This window comes from Porcisia hertigi, chromosome 30 (genome assembly GCF_017918235.1).
Source record: "Porcisia hertigi strain C119 chromosome 30, whole genome shotgun sequence".
Classification (NCBI taxonomy): domain Eukaryota; phylum Euglenozoa; class Kinetoplastea; order Trypanosomatida; family Trypanosomatidae; genus Porcisia; species Porcisia hertigi.
In genome coordinates, this window is record NC_090589.1 from 649,031 (window position 1) to 669,982 (window position 20,952).

A 20,952-nucleotide genomic window follows, 5' to 3' on the forward strand; every position below is an offset into this window, starting at 1 on the left:
AGCAGGTTCTACTGGAGATGACAGCGATGAACGACTTCCCTGGCGCCACGTGCTACGACACACCCGCTCAGCCCACGAGCCGCCAGATGACCTAATGCTCTATTTTCTGCTGTTTCCAGCGGTGAGGGGGAACCCCAGGGCCAGTAGTGCGTCATCTGCATGCAGTCCAGAGGAGAGGTAAGGTTGATTAAAGCCAGGGTTGAGGCTGCCACATTGTGAGGCTTCATTCAGCAAGGCGAACATATGACAAGAGAGAGGGGAAAGGGGAATGCCAGTGCGGGTGGAGGCGGTGCTGAGAGAGAGGTGGGGAGGAGCGAGAGGAGGTGTGTCCGCGTGTAGAAAAACGGGGCAAAGTAAGTCCGTTTCTGACTGACAATACTCTCTTTCTCCTCCCTCATCTCTCCATTGTTGTGGCCCCTCGTTTTGCCCTCTTTTTGTTTGCGTTCTCCCACACCCGAGCCACCACCCGCGCTCCCCCCACTGGTGTTTGACGAGAATCGAACGCAGCGCCTGCACTTTTGCTCACGCACGCACGTCGGCGTCTCCCTTGCCCTTCTCTCCGTTCCCTCTCTCGGTGCTGTCCTGGGCGTTCCTCCCCCTGTTTTCCCTCTCCGTTTCTCTAATTGGCAGTGCCATGTTTTCCATGATCGCCCGTTTTTATTTATTTGGTTACCTGTAACGAAGAGAGCTGCAGATACACACACAGACAGACAGAAGGAAACGGTTGACTTGCAGTGTGTTCTCAGCGCATCGTGTTTCTTTTGTACAAAATTGTTTCTCAGTTTTTCTCCGTTTTCTCTTCCGCGTCAAACCTTCTTGCTTCATGTATGTTCCCTGATTCTCGAATCACCTACTGTTTCCATACCCACACGTGATTCTTTGTTTTTGTTTTGTTGTTGCAGCATCATTGCAACTTAATATGCTGCACGCCGATAGACCTCTATATTGAACGACCACGCTCTCCCCCGTAGTCCTCCCTCCCGCATACGGCAGCTCCTATTCGCACCACGCATTTTCCCGTTTTTTTTTCACTCTTCTCATCCCCATTTATCTCTCAACACGCGCTTCGGCGTTAAAACCCCATCTTTTATTGCACCCCCACACACACACACACACACACAGGAGAAAGAGAGAGAGCGCACACCTGAGGTTTCGGGGAGAGTGTGTGTACTGCTACTTCCCCCATGCTGCCTCGCACTGGCGCCCACGAGCGGACACTTCATTGCTTCGGTTCTCACCTGCCGCCCCGACACTCAGAGGGACGGTAACGGCCCAGGGCAGATGTGGAGGGATGTCAGCAAGATGCCTTCCCCTTTTACCACTGGTTACTTGTACATCCGGAATGGGGGAGTGGGTGGGCGTCTGTTATGCCCTTCTTGCCCATTCGCGGCGGTTGGTGTATCAGCGTGTAGGCGCACTAATGGATATGGATATTCCTGCTTTACATGAACGCACCGCCACACATATCGATGCGCCCCCCTCCCCCACTCCCTGGAGACGAAGCGCGGCCGACCGCCGCCTCTCTTCTCCCTCCTCCCTCTCGTCTCCTTCATTGTCGCACCTACATACCCCCTCTCTTGTTTTCCTCGTGCATCCTTGACTCCCTCGACACGTCCGACGCCCATCCGTCGTCATCGCTGGATTCTCTCTCTTATGTATCCAGGAGAGAATAAGTAGTCTTGTCCGTTGTTCGATTTTTCGTGCATCCCTTTTGACTTCGCGCCTCCATTTTCTCTACCCTCACTTGTCTTTTATCATTCTCTGTGCTTCTTTTTTCCCTCTGACATCGTGTGCGTTGCTCCTCCCACTGCAGCACCTCTGGTTCCCTTTCCAAGACCCCCCCAGCCTCCCCTTCTTTTTTTTGGTGACGGCTGGTTGGTCTGCAGCGGTTTGTATACGCCCCCATTTCTGAGGATCTGTCTCCCCCTCCCCTCCTCCACTCAGAAAAAAACTGTAATTGCTGACTTTATCTTTCTGCGTTTTTTTTTTGCGTTGCTGCCCGCCATCACTTAGCGGTGATTTTGTGATTTTACCGCACCGAAGACGCTACTCCACCCCAGTTCACTCACCCCCCAGGCTGACACGCACACACACGTGCTGAGCGGTGGCCCGTGACGTTACTGAGAAGACGACCCCGTGTACGAGCAGGATGCAGGGCAACGGTGCTGGCGGGTACGGCTCTTCTGTGGCATCGCCTGAAAAGTCTGGTGGTGTGGAGAGCCAACAACAGTACATGCAGCAACCTGGACAAGGCCCCTACCCCGGTGCCGCCAAAACGGCACCGGTGTGTGTCCAGCAGGCCAAACAACACGCCGTGAAGAGTCCCTGGCACTACCCGCTGTGTTATTGCTGTAAAGACACAGACTCATGCTGTGAGGCGTGTTGCTGTTTCTACTGCCAGGCGAGCAGGCAGTGTAATTTTCTCACAAACAACAAAAAAGAGATTCACTATGGATATTGTTTTGCCATGTTCCTTTTTGACATGTGTTTGACGGGTCTTTTCACGTGCCTTTTTAACTGCGAGGTACGCCGCCTCACGCGCGAGCGGTACGGCATTCGTGGCGATGCCTGTGAGGACTGCTGCACTGTCTGGTGTTGCCCCTGCTGCTCCACGCAGCAGGTTCTACTGGAGATGACAGCGATGAACGACTTCCCTGGCGCCACGTGCTACGACACACCCGCTCAGCCCACGAGCCGCCAGATGACCTAATGCTCTATCTTCTGCTGTTTCCAGTGGTGAGGGGGAACCCCAGGGCCAGTAGTGCGTCATCTGCATGCAGTCCAGAGGAGAGGTAAGGTTGATTAAAGCCAGGGTTGAGGCTGCCACATTGTGAGGCTTCATTCAGCAAGGCGAACATATGACAAGAGAGAGGGGAAAGGGGGATGCCAGTGCGGGTGGAGGCGGTGCTGAGAGAGAGGTGGGGAGGAGCGAGAGGAGGTGTGTCCGCGTGTAGAAAAACGGGGCAAAGTAAGTCCGTTTCTGACTGACAATACTCTCTTTCTCCCCCCTCATCTCTCCATTGTTGTGGCCCCTCGTTTTGCCCTCTTTTTGTTTGCGTTCTCCCACACCCGAGCCACCACTCGCGCTCTCCCCACTGGTGTTTGACGAGAATCGAACGCAGCGCCTGCACTTCTGCTCATGCACGCACGTCGGCGTCTCTCTTGCCCTTCTCTCCGTTCCCTCTCTCGGTGCTTTCCTGGGCGTTCCTCCCCCTGTTTTCCCTCTCCGTTTCTCTAATTGGCAGTGCCATGTTTTCCATGATCGCCCGTTTTTATTTATTTGGTTACCTGTAACGAAGAGAGCTGCAGATACACACACAGACAGACAGAAGGAAACGGTTGACTTGCAGTGTGTTCTCAGCGCATCGTGTTTCTTTTGTACAAAATTGTTTCTCAGTTTTTCTCCGTTTTCTCTTCCGCGTCAAACCTTCTTGCTTCATGTATGTTCCCTGATTCTCGAATCACCTACTGTTTCCATACCCACACGTGATTCTTTGTTTTTGTTTTGTTGTTGCAGCATCATTGCAACTTAATATGCTGCACGCCGATAGACCTCTATATTGAACGACCACGCTCTCCCCCGTAGTCCTCCCTCCCGCATACGGCAGCTCCTATTCGCACCACGCATTTTCCCGTTTTTTTCACTCTTCTCATGCCCATTTATCTCTCAGCACGCGCTTCGGCGTTAAAACCCCATCTTTTATTGCACCCACACACACACACACACAGACATACACGCACACGCGGTTCCACATTGTTGCTGGTGTGAGTGGCCGGGGGATGAGGAAGGGGAGAACGGGGAGGGATGGAGGGCGAGTGGAGTATGGAGTGGATTTGGTGGGTTAGCCCCGCCTCCACTGCCCCCGAGATCCAGAGTCCACAGTTTTGTTTGCTGTGTGGTCTTGCACAAGACCACTGAAGCCGAACGGCGCAAATGGGTAGAAGTGAATGTCCTCCTGCACCGTCACATGTGATCGTGAATCAACGCTGAATGAGGATCATCGCTCTCTGGGTCTTCCCGGTCACACTCTTCCACTACTCCTTCTCCATACTTTCTCTCTTTCTAAATATAAACATCTATTTTTTTGGGGGGGCGCTGTTCACTCCGCTTCATGTCGTCAAATGCCCTTGTGGCAGCGCTCTCATCCCGAGCGTGGGATCTCACGGCCAAGCGCTCAGGCTTTGAAAACATCGTGAGCCGGCAGAACCCTGCTCCCAGGTGCGGTGACTGTGATGGACTCCTCAGTGCCTGTGGGCAGCCCTCGCCTCGCGTAGCACTGTGCCGAAGAGACGTGCGGTCACGGTCACGTCAGTATCAGTCCCCTAGAAATCATCTCGGGGATTCCTCCGGCAATAAGCCCCGCCGGCTTGCCTCCAAGGCGTGCGTATCCGGGAGAGGACAGAAGGCCCGTGCTGCAACACGCCGCGCAGGGGTTCCCCCCACCCGTCGGAGCACATGCGGACTGCTCACCGCAACACGCCCACCTTCCCGAACTGATATCGCCGGTAACGGACCATGAGGACCGCGCGCACAGTGTCGACGCGCTGTGAGGCGTGGCGAGCATAGCGCATGACATCCAAAAAAAAAAGCATCCAGGGGTTCAGGGGGCGAGAGTGGGAGAGACGGGGGAAGGCCGCCAGAGGATGGGCGTCAAGAGACCCCAGTGCGTTCATGTGTGCGGAATACACTGTCGAGCCCTCACCCCGCCCTCTCGCCGACCACAGTGTGCGAAGAATCGCCACACCTTTCTGTGCCACGCAGAGGCTGGGGGCGGATGTGGCAGAGCCATGTCATGTCGGCTGAGTGCGGGATCTGACGCGGGGGAGGGGAGAGGGCCTAAACCTGAGCACTGAACACCGTCGGCCCGGTGCCGATCGCACAACGGGTATGCGGGGCGATGGACGGAGGGAGGGCAAGACTGGCCCACCAAATGTGCGACCCCGATTGCACCATAGGCACGGATCATCCCGGACGACCAGGATGTAGCTGCAGCTCCCCTCAGAGGTGGGTGGGCTTTCGGCTGCGTGCATGCGTATGTGTGGACATGTTGTTGTCTTTCTCGGGGCAGGACGGCGCGATACCAAAGAGGAATAGGAGGAATGAGATGCTTATCTGGATAGAGGCGTCTCCGGCAACTTTGTACGCTGCGATATGGTGGCTCGAAGTTTCTTTTTTCCGGGCCTGAAAAAAGTGGTCACGTCAGTGTTCACGCTCTGTTCCTCGTCGTAGGGCCCGGATGTGTGTGGTGTGTGTTTGTGCTTGTATACATTTTTTCACAGGTTTTTTTTTTCAAAAAAAAGACTCTGGTTTTCAGGAAAGACCCTGGATTGTGTTTTCACCTGCCTGGCGGCATGCCCGTTGAGACGAAAGAAAAAAAAAGAGACACACACCGCCCCTGACACCACCGCTCATGTAAAATGAAAAAAAAGAGGGAAAGCATATTTTGGGTAAAACATTCTTTCCGAAACTCCCCCTTTCTATCTACCTGCGCTGTGCACCCCCCCCTCCCCTCTCCTTCCCTTCCCTTCCCCTCTTCCCCCACTGTGATTTTTGTCATGACTCACACGAGCGAAAAGCTGGAATACCCACGCATACCTCCATATATTTGTAGCAAGTATACTCCGTCAGCTGAAGCTAACGTCACGGCCGATTTGCAGTCATTGTTGCTGAACAATACGATACTGTCTCGCGTGCAGGACGTGCTCCATGGGGGGGGGGTGGTGAAAATTATTCGGAATACACAACTGTCCCCGCTGGTCACATAGACTTTCTGACGTTTTTTGGTGTTCATTAAAGAGAGTCAGCTGACGCTCCCACTACACCCTCAAGAAGTGCCACTATCGCCGTTACGAAGAGGTTCCAACCGTACTAAATATTCTCGAGCCCCCACACCCGTACAAAAGTGTCCGCCTTCCCTCTTGTCGCCAAGCAGCGCGTCCGGTTGAAGGGCCCGACAACACAACAGCACATTACCGCGCGACGTGGGAGACATTCACCTTTGGGGTTTTGACTCTTGTCTGTTTTATCTCGATGTCGGAGCAGCGCATTACTGTCGCGGTGCGTATTCGTCCGCCGATTGGGAGCGAGCGCTACGAGCCAGTCTGCACTCGCAAAGCAGACGATGGCCAGACCATCGTCATTAGGGCAGAGGAAACTGCGGCGAACATTAGTGGTGCCAGCACCTTCCAGTATGACTATGTCTTCGACGAGACCGATGACCAGGTCGCTGTGTACGAGGAAAGTGTGCAGGAGATGGTCGATCACGCTCTTTCAGGTTACAACGCCACTGTTTTCACCTACGGTCAGACCGGCTCAGGTAAGACCTACACCATTCTTGGCACCCAGTCAGTAGACGACAAAGTCACGCAAGATTCTGGCGTCTTCATGCGCGTTTTCAACGACTTATTCACCTATCAAGAGTCTGTCAAGGATCGAATCCATCTTCTTATCACCCTCTCCGCACTGGAGTTGTACGTGGAGGACGTGATGGACTTGCTGTCCAACAAAAAGAAGCTTAAACTGCGTGAGACACCAGAGGAGACGATAGCGATCGGCATAAACACGGTCGAGGTGCGCAACATGAAGGATGTTGTGCGCAACTTCGAAGTGGCAAACTCTTTCCGATCCGTGACTGCTACAAGGATGAACGATACGAGTTCCCGTAGTCACGCGCTGTTCTTCATTGATCTCTTTCAAATCCCGAGGGAGAGGTCCCCGCACGCGCCGAAGCTCTCGCAGCTCATTGACGAACCGGGATTGTTTATGTCGCAGAATGTTCCCGGTGTTACCAAGTCCCGCATCGCCCTCGTTGATCTCGCCGGTAGCGAGCGGGTGAAACGCTCTGGTGTTTCTGGACAGGCCATGGTGGAGGCGCAGGCGATCAACAAATCACTCTCCACGCTTGGGACGGTCATCAACGCCATGTATTTACAGAGTTCTCACATTCCGTTTCGAGAATCCAAACTGACAAAGCTGTTAAAGCCGTGCTTTGTGGACACCACTTCGCGCCTCTTGCTTATTGGGCAGGTGGCTCCACCGTCAGACAGCGCCCCCGAGTCGCTAGGGACGCTTCGGTTTTGCGATCGTGTAAAGGGGCTCAAGGCGGGGCAGGCCATAGGCTTTAGCGACCCAGCTGCGGAGTTGGCCTTTTTGCAGTCACGCCGCGTTAATGAGGAGCTGCTTGCTGAGATGCACATCCTCAACGCCCAGTACTATTATGAACCAGTGAACGTGCAGCGTCTCGCGGCGGCCAAAGGTGTCCCCGCTCCCCACGAGCGGCAGCGCGTGGTGGCGGAGCTGCAGGCCGGTGCAGCGGATATTTTGTTGCGCAAAGAGCGCGAATTGCTGGAGAAGGCGGAACGCGAGGCAACTGCACAGTCCAACGCGGAGGTGGAACGGTTTGTGCTTCACATGAACGCTCTCATCGATGAGTACGAGCAGGTTGCCCGCACCGTAAAGAAGGAAAAGAAAGCGGAGAAAAAGTTGCGAGAGGAGGAGATGTTGGTGCAGGAGGCGCAACTGCACGAGGCCAAGAAGGCAAAAAAACATCGCCTGAAGATTCAGGAAAGTGTCGCTGCCGCACTGCAGCAAGTTGCGGCGATGGACAAGGAAATGAAGTCTGTTGATGAGCAGATCGAGGCTATGAAGAACAACGCTGTGGCTGATACAGACGGCGTCGACGCTGTCGCCGAGCCACTGAGCAAGGTCATGTCTAGCGGTGTCGAGGAGGCCACGCACAAACTTGTGGAGTCGTTTTACAACCATGCCATAGAGCAGAATCGTCTCTACTCGATGTTTGTGTCGCGCCTGGCAGCCACACGACGGGAGCGGGCGCAGGTGCGGCGCATGAAGCTAATGAGCTCCACCTTGGTGTCAGAAGGCACTCTTCTGTACGACCTGATCGCTTTCCTCGTTGATCGCGCTGTCGACATGTCCGAGGGCGACCTGCCACTGGAGACGAAGTGGGGTTGGCACGACGTTGACGGTTTTAGCGAGCACCTCCTTTGCGCAGACGAGATGTATCCGCCCCTTTTGCCATCCCAATCTGTACTACTCGAAGCGGAGGATCAACCGTGTCAGGAGGAGTCACACAAGATTACTTTCCTGAGCTCCGACGAGAGCGATGGCGAGAACTCGCACCACGCCGCTGAGTCTCGTCGCATCCGGCAGATCCGCGACACCGCTTTCGCCGCCAAGACCGCGAGCCGGAACGTGTTGGACACTCGAGAGGGAGGCGGTAGTAACACCGAGTCAGGGATTGAGGGCGGCTCCAACGGAGAGAGTAATGACGGGAGGGAGAACCGACAGGAGTCCAGCCCCGCACTCTCGCAGCGCGCCCCCCAGTCGGAGTGGATGGATGGCCAGGTTCAGGGTCGGAAACCCCCAATAGATACGGCCCTCGTGGTAAAGGGCATCGTAGAGGACACCCAGCCTGGTGCATCTATAGATCACAGGACTGGTAGAAGAAACAGTTGTGCAGCCGCTGACCCAGACGCCGCCGCGGTCACTTCTTCAAGCCTGAAGAACGGCGCCGCATCCGCCAGTGGCACTAGGGCTGGTTCTGCTGTTGATTCTGCCAAAGGCAACTCAGGTCAAGACGGGAAATCAAACGGTGCGACGGTTGCAGTGGCGGCGGAGTCAGAGGGCCGCTCTAGTGACAAATACGGTAAGGAGTCTAGCGGGGCGGAGTCGTCGTCGTCGCCTTCAGAGAGCAAAAGTAGGGAGAAGTCACCGGAAGCTGTGGCAGCTACTGCTGCCGACGCCGACGCCGACGCCGACGCCGGGCGTCCCGCCCGCAAGGCCCACGGAAAGGAGCCGAACCCTACCTGCCTCATCAGCGGCAACGAAGAGGATACACCTCCGTTGAAAGCGCCGAACCCGTCCTACCAAGAAAAAGACTCTCGTGCGCTGATGAAGGTGTACGACTCGCCCACACTCGTGCAAGACCTCCTCCGCTTCCTCCGCAGCGGCTCCCGCATGATCAAGCACTGCCGTCGTGGCAAGCCCCACGAGCGCATTTTTTGGGTTTCAACACAGCGCGGTAAGAAGGAGCTCTTCTGGAAGGCGCCAGACTCGCACAGTGAGAATTTTGCATTTATTGACCTCAGCGAAGTCAGCTTCATCCAAGCCGGGTGCTTTGGAAAGGTGTTTGCCCGCCATCGTATCCCCCCCACAGACCCCGCTTTTTTCCGTGCCTTCACGATCGGGTTAAAACGTGGTGGGCGAACGGTGGATGTTGTGGCGGAGACGCTCCCCGACTATGAGGCGTGGATCATCGGTCTCTCCCATCTCATCGGCCTTGACCCCGTCTGGGGCGGGAAAATCGACCTCACGACCGAAGTGGGCACCGATCGCCTCACCTACTTCGAGTCCAGCGTCTGCGAAGCAAATTACATCCGCCCGTTGGATTATTTAGAACTGAAAAGGCGCGTGCAACAGGTCGCGAAACGTACGATAGAGGTGCTGAACGAGTGCGGCGACGACACGGTGCGCGCCCAGGCGATCCTCAACGGCATTCATCTCCCTGCGGTGAACAGCAACGGCGCCGTGTACATGACGAAGGGTGAGCTACGGTTTTTGCTGCCAGACGTTTTCGATATAGTTCGTGTGTCGCGTTTGTGGTTGCTATTCCAGCAAATGAACCTCATATATGATAACGACTTCACCCCCCCTACCGCGTTCGGCATCACGCTGCGGGAATCGTGAAGGTGCTCGCCTATTTGGACATCGCCATGCCCCGCGTTCTGGGCTATGCGGCTGCGGCATCGACAGCCCACAATTGTTGTCTAAGACGTGGACACGGATATACGCCGCCCTGCCGTTAGCTTTTGCAGTTTCTCAAACACAAGCATCAGTGGCGGAGGGGCCCACTATGTGTGTGCGAATCCGTGACGCGAGGGCCGTCATCACGCCCTTCCCCCCCCCCCCCGACCAGTGTCACTATGCATGCAAATTCATTGATATGTGTCTCCAGGGGATGTCTTCTAGTTGCGCGTCTTTCTGCACGAGCACGCTGAGGAAAAGTGGGAACAGGGAGGGGAGAGTCTACCCGCACAAAAAGAAGGTTTTGGCAGATAGTTGTCTGTTTGCGTGGGTGGAAGAGGAAAGGATATTATCATCTTTTTTCATGTGTTTTGTACGCTTCTTTGTGTTGTTATGCCTATGCCCATGTGTGTGTATGTGTGTGCCTTATGTTAGGAGTTCTCTTTTTTTTCTACCCTGCATCCCCCCTCCCCGTTGCGGACCCTCCCCTTGACGCACTTTCCAGCTTCCCCGACTTTTGTTTGAATTTGTAAATGTGGTCTTTGGCCATCTTCTTTATTGTGTGCGTGCTCATCTTGGTTTAGCTTTGTGTCATTCTCGACTCCGTGTTGAAGTGGCTGTCCTCTTCTTTCCCCGGTGTTCCCTTTTCCCTACTTCTTCCCACACTCCCATCATCATTTCTCTTTTCCTCGTTGTGCTGGCTGCTTTTATGTTGTCTTTGTTGTAGTTCTTCCCCCACCCACCCACCCAATCTCCCGCCTCTCTTTTTGTGTGTGTGTGTCTTCGTCGCTTCTTCTCCCTTTTTGCTGGTTGGTTGGTTTGCCGATTTTGGGTGAGGCTGCACCGCGTCGTTTTTTTTTTTGAGTTTTTGCTGAATTTCTTGTTTTTGTTTTCGTTAATTTTATATTTTTCGAGAACGCCTTCCCCTCCCCCTCCCCCTTCCCCTCTCTTCCCCCCTTCACGTGGTGAGGCAAGGTGTTTTCTTTGTTGTTTTTGTTTCATCCTACTTTTCATTAAATGTTGATGCCTGCCCTCGGCCGCCTTTTTTTTTTTGGGGGGGGGGGGGCGGGCGGGGCATGTTTATTTTTACTCAATGATTCTCTTTATTTTTCAAACCACGCACACGGCTGATTTTTTTTCCCACTAGCGCATGGACGGTTTCGTCTCACACACACGCACACGCACACCTCTTTGTACGCGCTTTTCCCTACGAAGGTGTGCGTGCACAGCAAGTCATGAACTCATTACCCCACTCTTTTTTTTCCCTCCCCCCCTTTGCGTCTGCCTTGATGACACGTTGTTGTGTGATGATGTGCGGTTCCCTCCCCTCCCTCCCCTCCCCCCCCTACGCTCTTACCATCTCCACAAAAGCTCAGTCAAAAAGTTTCCCCTGTTCATGTATTGTTGTCGTAGGCTGCTGTTGTCTTTCACGCCTTTTTTTTGTTCTTCCCTCCCTCCGTTTTTTTTCCCCTACCACCACACCATCACTCCGTTGTGTATGAGTGTGTGTGTTTTGTTCTCCATTTGTACTTAATAATTCCCTTCGGGCCCCCCCTCTCGGTCTCTAATTTTTTTGATCAAAAGGGCTGCGCAACCCCCCTTCGCCCGTTGTTTAGTGTGTGTACATACATATATATATATAAGTGTGTGTATATGTATCTGTAAGAAACATTTGCCGTGGAGCACCTTCATCTGATTTTTCACCTGCGTGTGTTGGTGCGTGTGTGTGCCGTGACAAAAAAAAAATGAGGATTCTTCTTTGTTGCGACTTTTTGGCAATGTTCCCCCTCCTCCTCCTCCCACCCCTTTTTAGCCGGTGCGACCACGTCTGGGTGATTTGAACTGAATTGCGTTGATGATAGCCTTTCACGTCTGTTTTGTTTTGATGTACGCATGGAAATACGTGAGCCCTGGACGCCTCATTTTTTTCTCATGTATACATGTTCGCGTCTTGCACACGAGCTGTCGTTGACCTACCACTGTCACGCCATTATTCATTATATTCTCCAAGCAACCCCCCCCCCCTTCCTCCTCCTTCTTCACGGGAACAAATCTTAACATGCGTGTGAGGGATGAAGTGGGTACGGGTCGAGGTGCTGCGAGTTTGTCACCCACTCTGCCGAGAAGTGGGGCCGTTCCTGCATATACTTCCCCTGCTCAATGCCGAACGACACTCCCGTCGGCGACAGGGTCAGGTACCTACAACGTAAGGAAGTCGGAGTCATTCGTCGCTGCTGATGCCGGGTGGTCGTGCGCTGGGTGGTGCTGCGCCAAGACGACCCCCGACGGTGCGCATGCCTGTGTTATCCACACAATACACAATGTACCAGTGCGACATAAGTGGCTCTCTTTTTTTTTTTGCGCTGACTGCGCCATTGCGTTTGGGCCCCAGCCACACCCAGGGAGGCATCGTTGGACAACTGGCGTGATGGGGGCCGCTGTGAAGAGCAGGTCACGAAAGAAGAGAGCAGAGGATGCAGACAGAGCTTTTTTTTGGCGGGGAGAGGCGGGAGTAGGCTGTGCTAGCTGGACTGCGTGGGCCATTTCTGCAACGTCTACGTGTGCCCCCCCCTTATATATATATATATATTTTGCACACAGTCATTGAGAGCTTTGACGTTGTGTGTGAGTGTGTGTGCTCATGCGTTTTTTTTTACACTCCCAGAAGCTTTACACGCCAAGACGCATTCATCTTTGTGCACAAAATCCCCTTCCCCCCTTTTCGTCCTTCAGAGCATTTCTTCTGCCTTCACAAAACCGCAATACACATATGTGCGGTTCGAGTAAAACGAGTTCACTGTTTGGTGTGTAGTTCTTTTGCCCTTTTTTTTTTCTGGGGAGACAACGAATCTTTGGCAAAACTATTTTTTTTGTCCATCCCCCGCTTCTTCCCCCTCCTCTTCCCCCCCCCCTCTGTTCTGGGTTTTATTCCCACCGCTTATTCCGCTTAGCTTGCGAGAGGACAGCACTATCACAAGCCTGGCATGGGTGCGCTACTCTGATCAGAACCGCACCCCTTAGGCTCTTGCAGTGCGTCGGATACCCCATCTCACCATGCCCACGTTTCCAGGTCGCCGTCGGTGCCTCACAGCGCTCTGCGTTTTGGTGCTCAGCTTTGCGCTTTGCGTGACACAAGTGCTCGGATGGGGCTGCGTGGGGCACATGATCGTCGCCGAGATCGCGCGCAGACGGCTGAGCCCCGCCAACCAGGAAAAGATCGGCGCGATGGCAATGGCGTTCGGTAAAAGCGGACCATTCCGATTGTCGCCAGACATGGTGCAAGCTGCATGTTGGTCGGATGACCTTAAAATATGGCACCAGTACGCCATGAACTCGTGGCACTTCGTCGACACGCCATATAACCCAGAAAACATCACCATCACCGATGCGATGGATCCAGTCAACATCATTAACGTGACCACGGATATGATGTTGGCGCTGCGGCATTCCAAGTCGCCGATGTACGTGCTGAACTTTGCGTGGGTGAGCCTCGTGCACTTGATGGGTGACCTGCACCAACCGCTGCATGCGGTGACGTTCTACTCTAAACATTTTCCACACGGGGACCGCGGCGGCAACTCGATTAAAGTGCGTGTCCACGGAAAGGAGGTGAGGCTCCATGCTCTCTGGGATAGTCTCTGTAATGTCACATTGCCGCACTACCCGCGCCCGCTTTCCAGCACTGACTACTCCGCGATTACTGAGGCGGCGGATCAGCTGGAGGACACGTACAAGTTTTCAACAGAGATGATGACTCTCAGGAACACCACCTTGATTGCGAGCGAGAGCTTCGCCTTTGCGGTCAATACCTCCTACGCTGGCTTGACTCCAGGTATGGAACTCAGCGATGATTACCTTGAACGATGTGCGGAGGTCGCGAAAGGTCGACTGACTCTTGGAGGCTATCGCCTGGGTAACATCCTGGATGACTTGCTGGAGAACATCCCCGTGGACGACGGCATCCTGAAGGAGTACCGTGCGACCATGCAAAACCAAGATTCCACACCAACGACCAACGATAACGTGGTCAGGCTGCGAGGCCACTCCCACTGAGCCTGCGTGTGTGTGTGTGTGTAGGTTTGCGCAGGGGGTAGCACCACTCTCACCCTCGGTGACGAGTGCTATGTATTTCAGTCATCGCTGATGGAGGCCCCGCTGAGCCTGCGGGTGCTCTGCCCCCCCCCCCCTCCCGCTGCCTTTTACCGCTTTTCTTGCCAAGGGTAGGCCCTATAAGAGAGACGGCTGTGCTGTGTGCACCCGCCCCTATTTTTTTCTATCGTTTCTATGGAGGGGGGGGGGACGACTATGCTGACGGAGAGTGTGTGTTACACCACATGTGAAAGGTAGCGCAGACTTGAAGATAGAATATTCTTGTACCAACGGATGCGCATGTTCTCCAGGAAGCACGGAGCTGCAGTCGTGTCCAATATATACGTATGTACAATAAAGAGCAAACGAGATTAGTGATAACGGGACACCCGATTGAAATCCCCCCACCTCCCAACAAGCGTAGGTCAAATGAGTGGAGAGGATGGAAAGGGACACGCACGTGAAGTACCTACATCGAAGATTGCTGCAACAAACTGCACGGCACAAGAGACAATCCAGATGGTGATGCTCTCGCGTTGCCATAATGTCCAAGAGGCTAAAGGAGCGCCTCAGCCCCCCCCTCCCCCCCCTCACCTCCCCACACACACAGTGGCAGTAGAGATGATCTGGACTGTCGTATATGCCCTGAGCAGATGCGTGCAATACATGCCCACATCTTCATTCCGTAGCGTCTCTCAGGCCTTGAAAAAAGAAAGGGGGGCCACCAAAGTCCATTCAACCCCCCTCCTCCTCCCACAAAAACTCTTTTTTTTTCTTTTTGTTTCATATTGATTGTGATCCCCACCCCAACTCACGTCATGTGTCTCTCCCCTTCCTCCTCCTCCTCCTCCCCATCCACCCTTCACCCGTTCACGGAAAAGGCGCGCTTGTTATTTTGTGATGCATGTCGAGGACGGGTGACGTTTCCTCTGCGCCATGCGAAGCGCTCGATGTGATCTACGAAAATGCAGAGATGCTGGTTGTAAACAAAGCCGCCGATATCCCCATGGACGGCGATATGGCTACTTACAGCCGTACCGTAGAGTCGATGGTGTATGACCATATGAAGGCACGCGGCATCTTTGACGAGGCGCACGAGCGCCTGCAGCGGGAGAAAAAGCGAAGAAAACAACTGAAGTTTGTGCACCAGTTGGACTATGGCACGAGTGGGGTGCTGTGCTTAGCCCTTACGAAAGACATGGCTGCGCGACTTGCACATTGTTTCGAGATGCGCGCCACTCGAAAGTTCTACGTGGCACTGCTGCACGGACACATACCAAGCGATACAGCGCCGTTGGAGGATGTTGCTTCGCACGACTTGCCAGGTGCAACTTCTGCGTCTGATACAAGGGCAACCTGCTCCCCATTTGCGGGGTGGGTGAAGGCGTGCAACCAAGTATGGGAGGGTGTGGGCTGCGTCCAGGTGGTCGGCTCTCCATATTTGTATGCACGTGCTTCTGGGGAGGCAGAGAACTCAGCGGATGCAGAAAGCGTGTCAGGGTTTTGCCACCTTCTTCAAGAGTTCCATGGAAAAACATTCGAGGGGGCAACGTTGAGAAATGGGAATGATGAGGAAGAGACGGAGTCCGGGACTGTGGTTCATCGGTACCCCTCCAGCCGCAGGTTTGAGCCATCGCTGATGACCTCAACGCCCGGAAAATCTGCTCGCCCACCGGCTGGTTCGGTGGGCAGTTTCATCTATCGCACACTGTGTGAGAACCTCTCATCGTGTGCCGGTGTCTTTCTCAACTTGCCGGTGGGCTACGATGTGACAGATCCCGCACACTTCCGAATGGCTGTGACGGCAGAGCAGAGCCGTTGCGCCACAACGAGCGTCTTGGTAATGAAGCGCACCTTCTTGTCAGCATCGAAGACTGCGGAAAGCGAGACACCCCCGTGCGACACAGTCGGTCACCATCGCTCCATGGCCGCACGCCACCCAGTGACGTTGGTGCTTCTCGCTCCCCACACGGGCCGACGCCACCAACTCCGCGTACACTGCCGCGCCATCGGCTTCCCTATAGTTGGAGACGCGTTGTACTCCACCGAGTTGCCGTGGTGTCCGGCTTCGCTTGCAGGAGCATCTCCGTCCACCTGGATGGCCGCCCGTGTTGAACGCATGTACCTGCACGCGTGGCGCTTGCTCTTGCCCGGCAGTGTCCAAGGCTCTCTGGACGAAGCTGACCGAGTGGCACTCAAGAAAAAGCGTCGTCGCGAAACTTTGGGACTATCGGAACGGGCCGACGTTTCCGTGTCCACGAGTCGCGGGGAGTGGACGGAGTTCGTAGCCGCTGTGGATTTTCCGGGGCTGGATCTGAGTGAGAGCGAGAGCGAGAGGGGGTTGTAAAAAAAAAAGTTGAGTCCTGCACCATCGCTTTGGAAGTGATAGCCTCTGTCTGCGCATGGTACTCATCAACTGATGGACCACCCTCACCTACATGCTCTATACATATATGCACCTATATAGGCCTAACCACGAATCTCAAGGACCAATCCCGAGGACAATGAACTGCCTCGGTGGAGGCGCGTCGAAGAGGTCCAGGGGGCGTTGTGGTGCTTCTCTCCCTGTTATTCTCTCTAGCGCTTGACTCTGCGGGGCAGGACGTTCTGTCTAGATTTGGTGTACATGGCTGTCTTCCCTCGAAGGGAAAGGTGGCGCTATCCTTCGAGAGGGGGGGGGGAGGGGGGGAGTCGCTGCACCGTACTGCCTGCAGACCTCGTCCCCCTATTTTTTTTTTACGGGTACGCTGCGTTCCCGCTCTCTTCTCTTTCCCAACTTCCCTCTACCTATCTATAATTCGCATCTCCCTTCTGTGCGCCAAATACTATGCTGGCAGTATGCATTGTCATTGTGCTAAAAAGATATCACTCCAATTCTCTACAGAATCACCTACTCGTATAGACCATTGGTGCGCAAACCGGAACCCCTCCCCCCCCCTCCCATCCCATCACCACCACCACCACCACCCTCTCCCAGTCCCTCCTGCACCTCTAGATCTCTTCAGCTTTCTCGTTCACTTTTTCACTTGTTCACTGGACGGGTGCTGCCACTCTTATTTTTTTTGTTGTGTGTGTGTGTGTGTGTGTGTGTGTCTATCTCGTTATCGGCTCACGCACCAGAGTGGACACTAGCAGCACAGACTATGGACATCTCTGTCCCCTTGAGGGGATGCTACATGAGGTGTACGCGCCGCGTGCAGTAGAGGATGTGGCATGGAGTCGACAGAAGACTGTGGCATTATCCACTGTGATTCAGCAGACACGCGGTAGAGGCAAGGATTCGAGTGAGGCACCGCATATTCTTCTTCTTTATGGTCCTCCTGGGTGCGGCAAACTAGAGACCTTGAAGGTACTTCTGAGTGAGGAGACTTTATCGGACGTCGATCCTGCATTCACCGGTCATAGCCTGTCGCGGAGTGACGCGGGTGCAACACTTGAGCTGACCCAGAGTAAAAACACGCGTTTTCACATCTTCCACACCTGCGAGGCCACTGTGCCCGCCTATGCACAGTACTTGAGGAGCGTTATTTCCTACTGCCGAGGCCAGCTGACTGGTGGTGAGCTGCAGCCGCCATCTTTCACCGACTCATCGGTGAAGTCCAGCAGCAGCAGCGGCGGCAGTTCTTTGTATCTTCGCAAAGGGTTCACAATGTCCCATCGGTTGGGTTCGCCGCAGATATCGACAAGCCACGCGCACATCATTAAGTTTTATGGCGAGCCGGCCTCTCACACACTCCATCGCTGCACACTCTTGTTTCTCAGGGAGTACGAGGAGCTGCGTCTCATTGCACAACGCGAGGAGCAGGTGCAAGAGAAGAAACTAGTCCTGTGCACTGGCGCGCGAACAGGAGTTGACGCGGGTCTGATGCCGCATCTCCGTCGAAACCCTATTTTTTTCCTTCACACTACACACGACACGCACAACGATAAAGTGGATTTGAACACATCTTTCCCTTCGACGCTTCTCCAAAGTCCCGCGGTAAACCTGTTTCACTGCACACCGATCACAGAAATAAACCTGCGCAAGCGAGTGCGCAATATTTTGGATCTCGAGGCGCAGCGACGGCGGGGAGCAGTCTTGTCCTCAAAGGACGGTGTCGTGGACTCTGTCGCACCTTCACTGTCCAGAGCCCCAACCTCTGTGTGTACAAGAGGCGCTGGGCTTCACGCCAAGACGAAGCGGAGGGTCCGCGATCCTGCACGCCGCCTCACGGCCCTTTCCACTGCATCGCCGGGTGCAGATCTGTTAGACCAAGCTACGTTGAGTGCCATCGCGGCGGGCAGCCAAGGCGATATCCGACAAGCTCTCCTACAAGCGCAATGGCTGTGCCTGATCCCCTCGGCGGGCTCACTTGCCGCGACAACACGTCAAAACTCGGATTCAGTCAACAAATCGCCGCCACAGTTTGCTCAAGCTGCCGCAACGATTTGGGAAAGGCTGGAGAGGCGGCGAATGGCAGCACGCGGGGGTGTTGGGTTACCTGAAGTCGGTACCGCCATCGGTCGTGTGTATTCGCCCAGTTTGGCCGGGGAAGCTGCAGCTGGAGGGAGCGTGGACGCGTCGCACTCGACACCGTGTGCGTCCGCTGGCACGCCGGTGTCAAGGGCATGCACTGTGGTGCATCATGGAGGTAAGGATGAGGGCCGCCAAACTGAGGAGGAGCGTGCGAGGGAGGATGTAGAGGAGCTAGGATCCAATGACTCCATCGAAACGATCGAGTTATCTTCTTACTCCTCCGACTCCTCCACTGTTTTTATACCCAAGGCAGCTGACGAGGGTGAGGTCAAGACGCAGGTCCATAGAGGCGCTGCGGCCTCGGGTAAACGACCCCGGCATCCGTCGCCTACGCCTTCCGTGAGGGTGTTATCACTGCTCGATCCTCATGAGGAAAGCGCGCGGGTAATGCCCGGCGTAGACACTGAAGGTACACGCGGGGCGCGTGGCAGACCAGATCGCGGCGCGCATCGAAGCTGCGCACCTCCCGCGACTCCGGCAGAGTCACAGGAACGTAGCACTCCTGTGATGACGAGGGACCAGTACCTCGGCCTCTCACACGCCATCGGACGGTTGCTCACACAGAAATATAGTATTGATGAGGTGCTGAACATTTTAAACGTGCCCCCGCGCAAGATTCTGGACTACTTGGCGAACAACCAAATTCGCTACTTCGGCGAAGATCAGCTTCCTCAGTACGCACACTGCATCGATGCCGCGAGTGAGGCGGATGCGTTGAGGGCCTCTGATGTGAGCAGCAGCTTTGCCAGCGGACCGAGCGCAGCGGCTCTGCGTGAGCGTCGTCAGCTGGCCGACCGCACCACAGCGGGGGAGAGCCTCGGCAACACGGGAGGAATGCTCGACGTTTTGGCGCTTTACTTATTCCACGGCACGTACCGCGCTTTTCAAACTGAGGTGCGCCCACCGTCTGGCTTTGTCCCGCAGGAACCCCCACCGTACCTACCCCTGGCTTACCCGCGTTTCCGTGACACGTCATACAACAGAGCTCCTTATTCAATGCAGACAAGGGAGGGCCGCACCGAAACAAACCCAGTCACCAACCTCGACGAGCGAGAGTGGGTTCAACAGGCACTCGCGCGGCTTCAGAGTGTGGCTGCGGTGGGTTCCGGTTCCTCTTCTGAACGGCAGCACCGCATCTGGAACAACCGACGACGCCGCTTCGACCCCGACGCTGCGGGGGGCTCGTCACTGCTTGCATCATCCACACCACGTATTCAGAAGGATGAGGTGGACGTTTTGCGCGAGGGGTTGCCTGACTTGCCCTACCGCTGCGGCAGCACAGAGGCTGTGCTGCTGGACTACTACGCCATGGCCCCTTATATTTTGCTCACCGTCGATCCCCAGCAGCCGCAATGGCCCTCATGCGGAGGAGGCATTTCTGCCGCGGATGCATCGGCCTCGCTATCCAAGGCTGCTGGAGCGACACATGCAATCTCGCAGAGCTCTGGAACGCAGCCTTCCTTGGCTGCGACGCCCGCCACTGCGCCTCGCCGCACGATATTCCGATTTGGATCGACGTCCCCGCCATCGTTGGTACCTGCAGTGATGAAATCCTGTCCGCAGTCTGCACCCACTAGACCTCGGCGGCGCACCTGTACACCGCTGCAGCTGGCGATTTTGCAACGAGGGCGGGACCCTGCAACAGCTCAGCTTAGGAACGACCTTTTTGTGCTCCTACAAGATGGTTTCGGTGACGGAACTACCGCCGATGATAAGGGGAACAGTGTTGAGCATCCGCTAATCCCAGACGAGGATGATATTGAAGACAGCGACAACGACTAGGAAAGGGACACGACCGGGAAGCCTCTCTTTCGATTTTGTGGCACCGCGTGTTTGCATCACCGACTCAACGACCACCGCAAAAAAGAAAAAAAAACAGAGAGATATCATCAAGGTTATACTCTACACACACACGCACACAGACGTGCGCGGGCCTGGAAAGCGTGTGAGGGGGATGTAGACATGACAAATATCTTTGTCTTTCTTCTTTTCGACCTGAGCGATGGTTGAGAATAGGAGGGGCTCTTTTTTTTTCTAGGGAAAGGGGGGGGGTTGCTCCTGATCCGCGCATCTGTGTTTATTTGCGAGCTGAGCCAAGCTGTATCCTTACAACCCACTTATGGACGCCGAGGGGAGTTGATCCGTTGCGTCTGACTAGGCTGCATAAAAAAAAAAGGTAAAAGAGAACGCTCTCACACCCTTTCTACTAGTCAGCCGGCTCCTGTTTGGTTCTCTGGCGAATACGTCCACGAGGAAAGGAGAGGAGAGGAGAGGGGGGAGGTGTTGGAGGAGGGGTAAGGTCAGTGAAAGGCTTCATGTGGGCCTTGACACATCCCCCGTAGTCCTCCATTCCCCCGAGCCTCTTCCGTGTGAGTGAGGATGTGCTTTCTCTGTGAGGCCGCGTAGTAAGCGCACGCCTCATCACCAGTGGAGGACGACACACTGTGTGTGCCGACCTGCGTTTCTCCAGGTGATTGATCATCCTACCATTCCCTCCAATCTGTCTATTGCGCCGCCGCCACTATCCTCTTTTCCCTTTCCCCCTCCTCCTATTCGGCACCCTCGTTTCTCTTATGGCGTTTTC

At 54.9% G+C, this 20,952-nt stretch overlaps 4 protein-coding genes across 4 annotated transcripts; all 4 read left to right on the top strand.

The window, feature by feature from the left end:
* Nucleotides 1–6,031: 6,031 nt before the first annotated feature.
* On the top strand, nt 6,032–9,706 carry JKF63_02937 (uncharacterized protein; the record flags this gene model as incomplete). Its single annotated transcript, XM_067898961.1, has 1 exon — nt 6,032–9,706. The coding sequence occupies one exon, from the start codon at nt 6,032–6,034 to the stop codon at nt 9,704–9,706; it is 3,675 nt and encodes a 1,224-aa protein (XP_067755405.1).
* A 3,111-nt stretch (nt 9,707–12,817) lies between these two features.
* Nucleotides 12,818–13,816, top strand: JKF63_02938 (uncharacterized protein; the record flags this gene model as incomplete). Its single annotated transcript, XM_067898962.1, has 1 exon — nt 12,818–13,816. The coding sequence occupies one exon, from the start codon at nt 12,818–12,820 to the stop codon at nt 13,814–13,816; it is 999 nt and encodes a 332-aa protein (XP_067755406.1).
* A 940-nt stretch (nt 13,817–14,756) lies between these two features.
* Nucleotides 14,757–16,199, top strand: JKF63_02939 (uncharacterized protein; the record flags this gene model as incomplete). The annotated part of the gene is made up of 1 exon (XM_067898963.1): nt 14,757–16,199. The coding sequence occupies one exon, from the start codon at nt 14,757–14,759 to the stop codon at nt 16,197–16,199; it is 1,443 nt and encodes a 480-aa protein (XP_067755407.1).
* An 822-nt stretch (nt 16,200–17,021) lies between these two features.
* On the top strand, nt 17,022–20,150 carry JKF63_02940 (uncharacterized protein; the record flags this gene model as incomplete). Its single annotated transcript, XM_067898964.1, has 1 exon — nt 17,022–20,150. The coding sequence occupies one exon, from the start codon at nt 17,022–17,024 to the stop codon at nt 20,148–20,150; it is 3,129 nt and encodes a 1,042-aa protein (XP_067755408.1).
* Nucleotides 20,151–20,952: the final 802 nt, after the last annotated feature.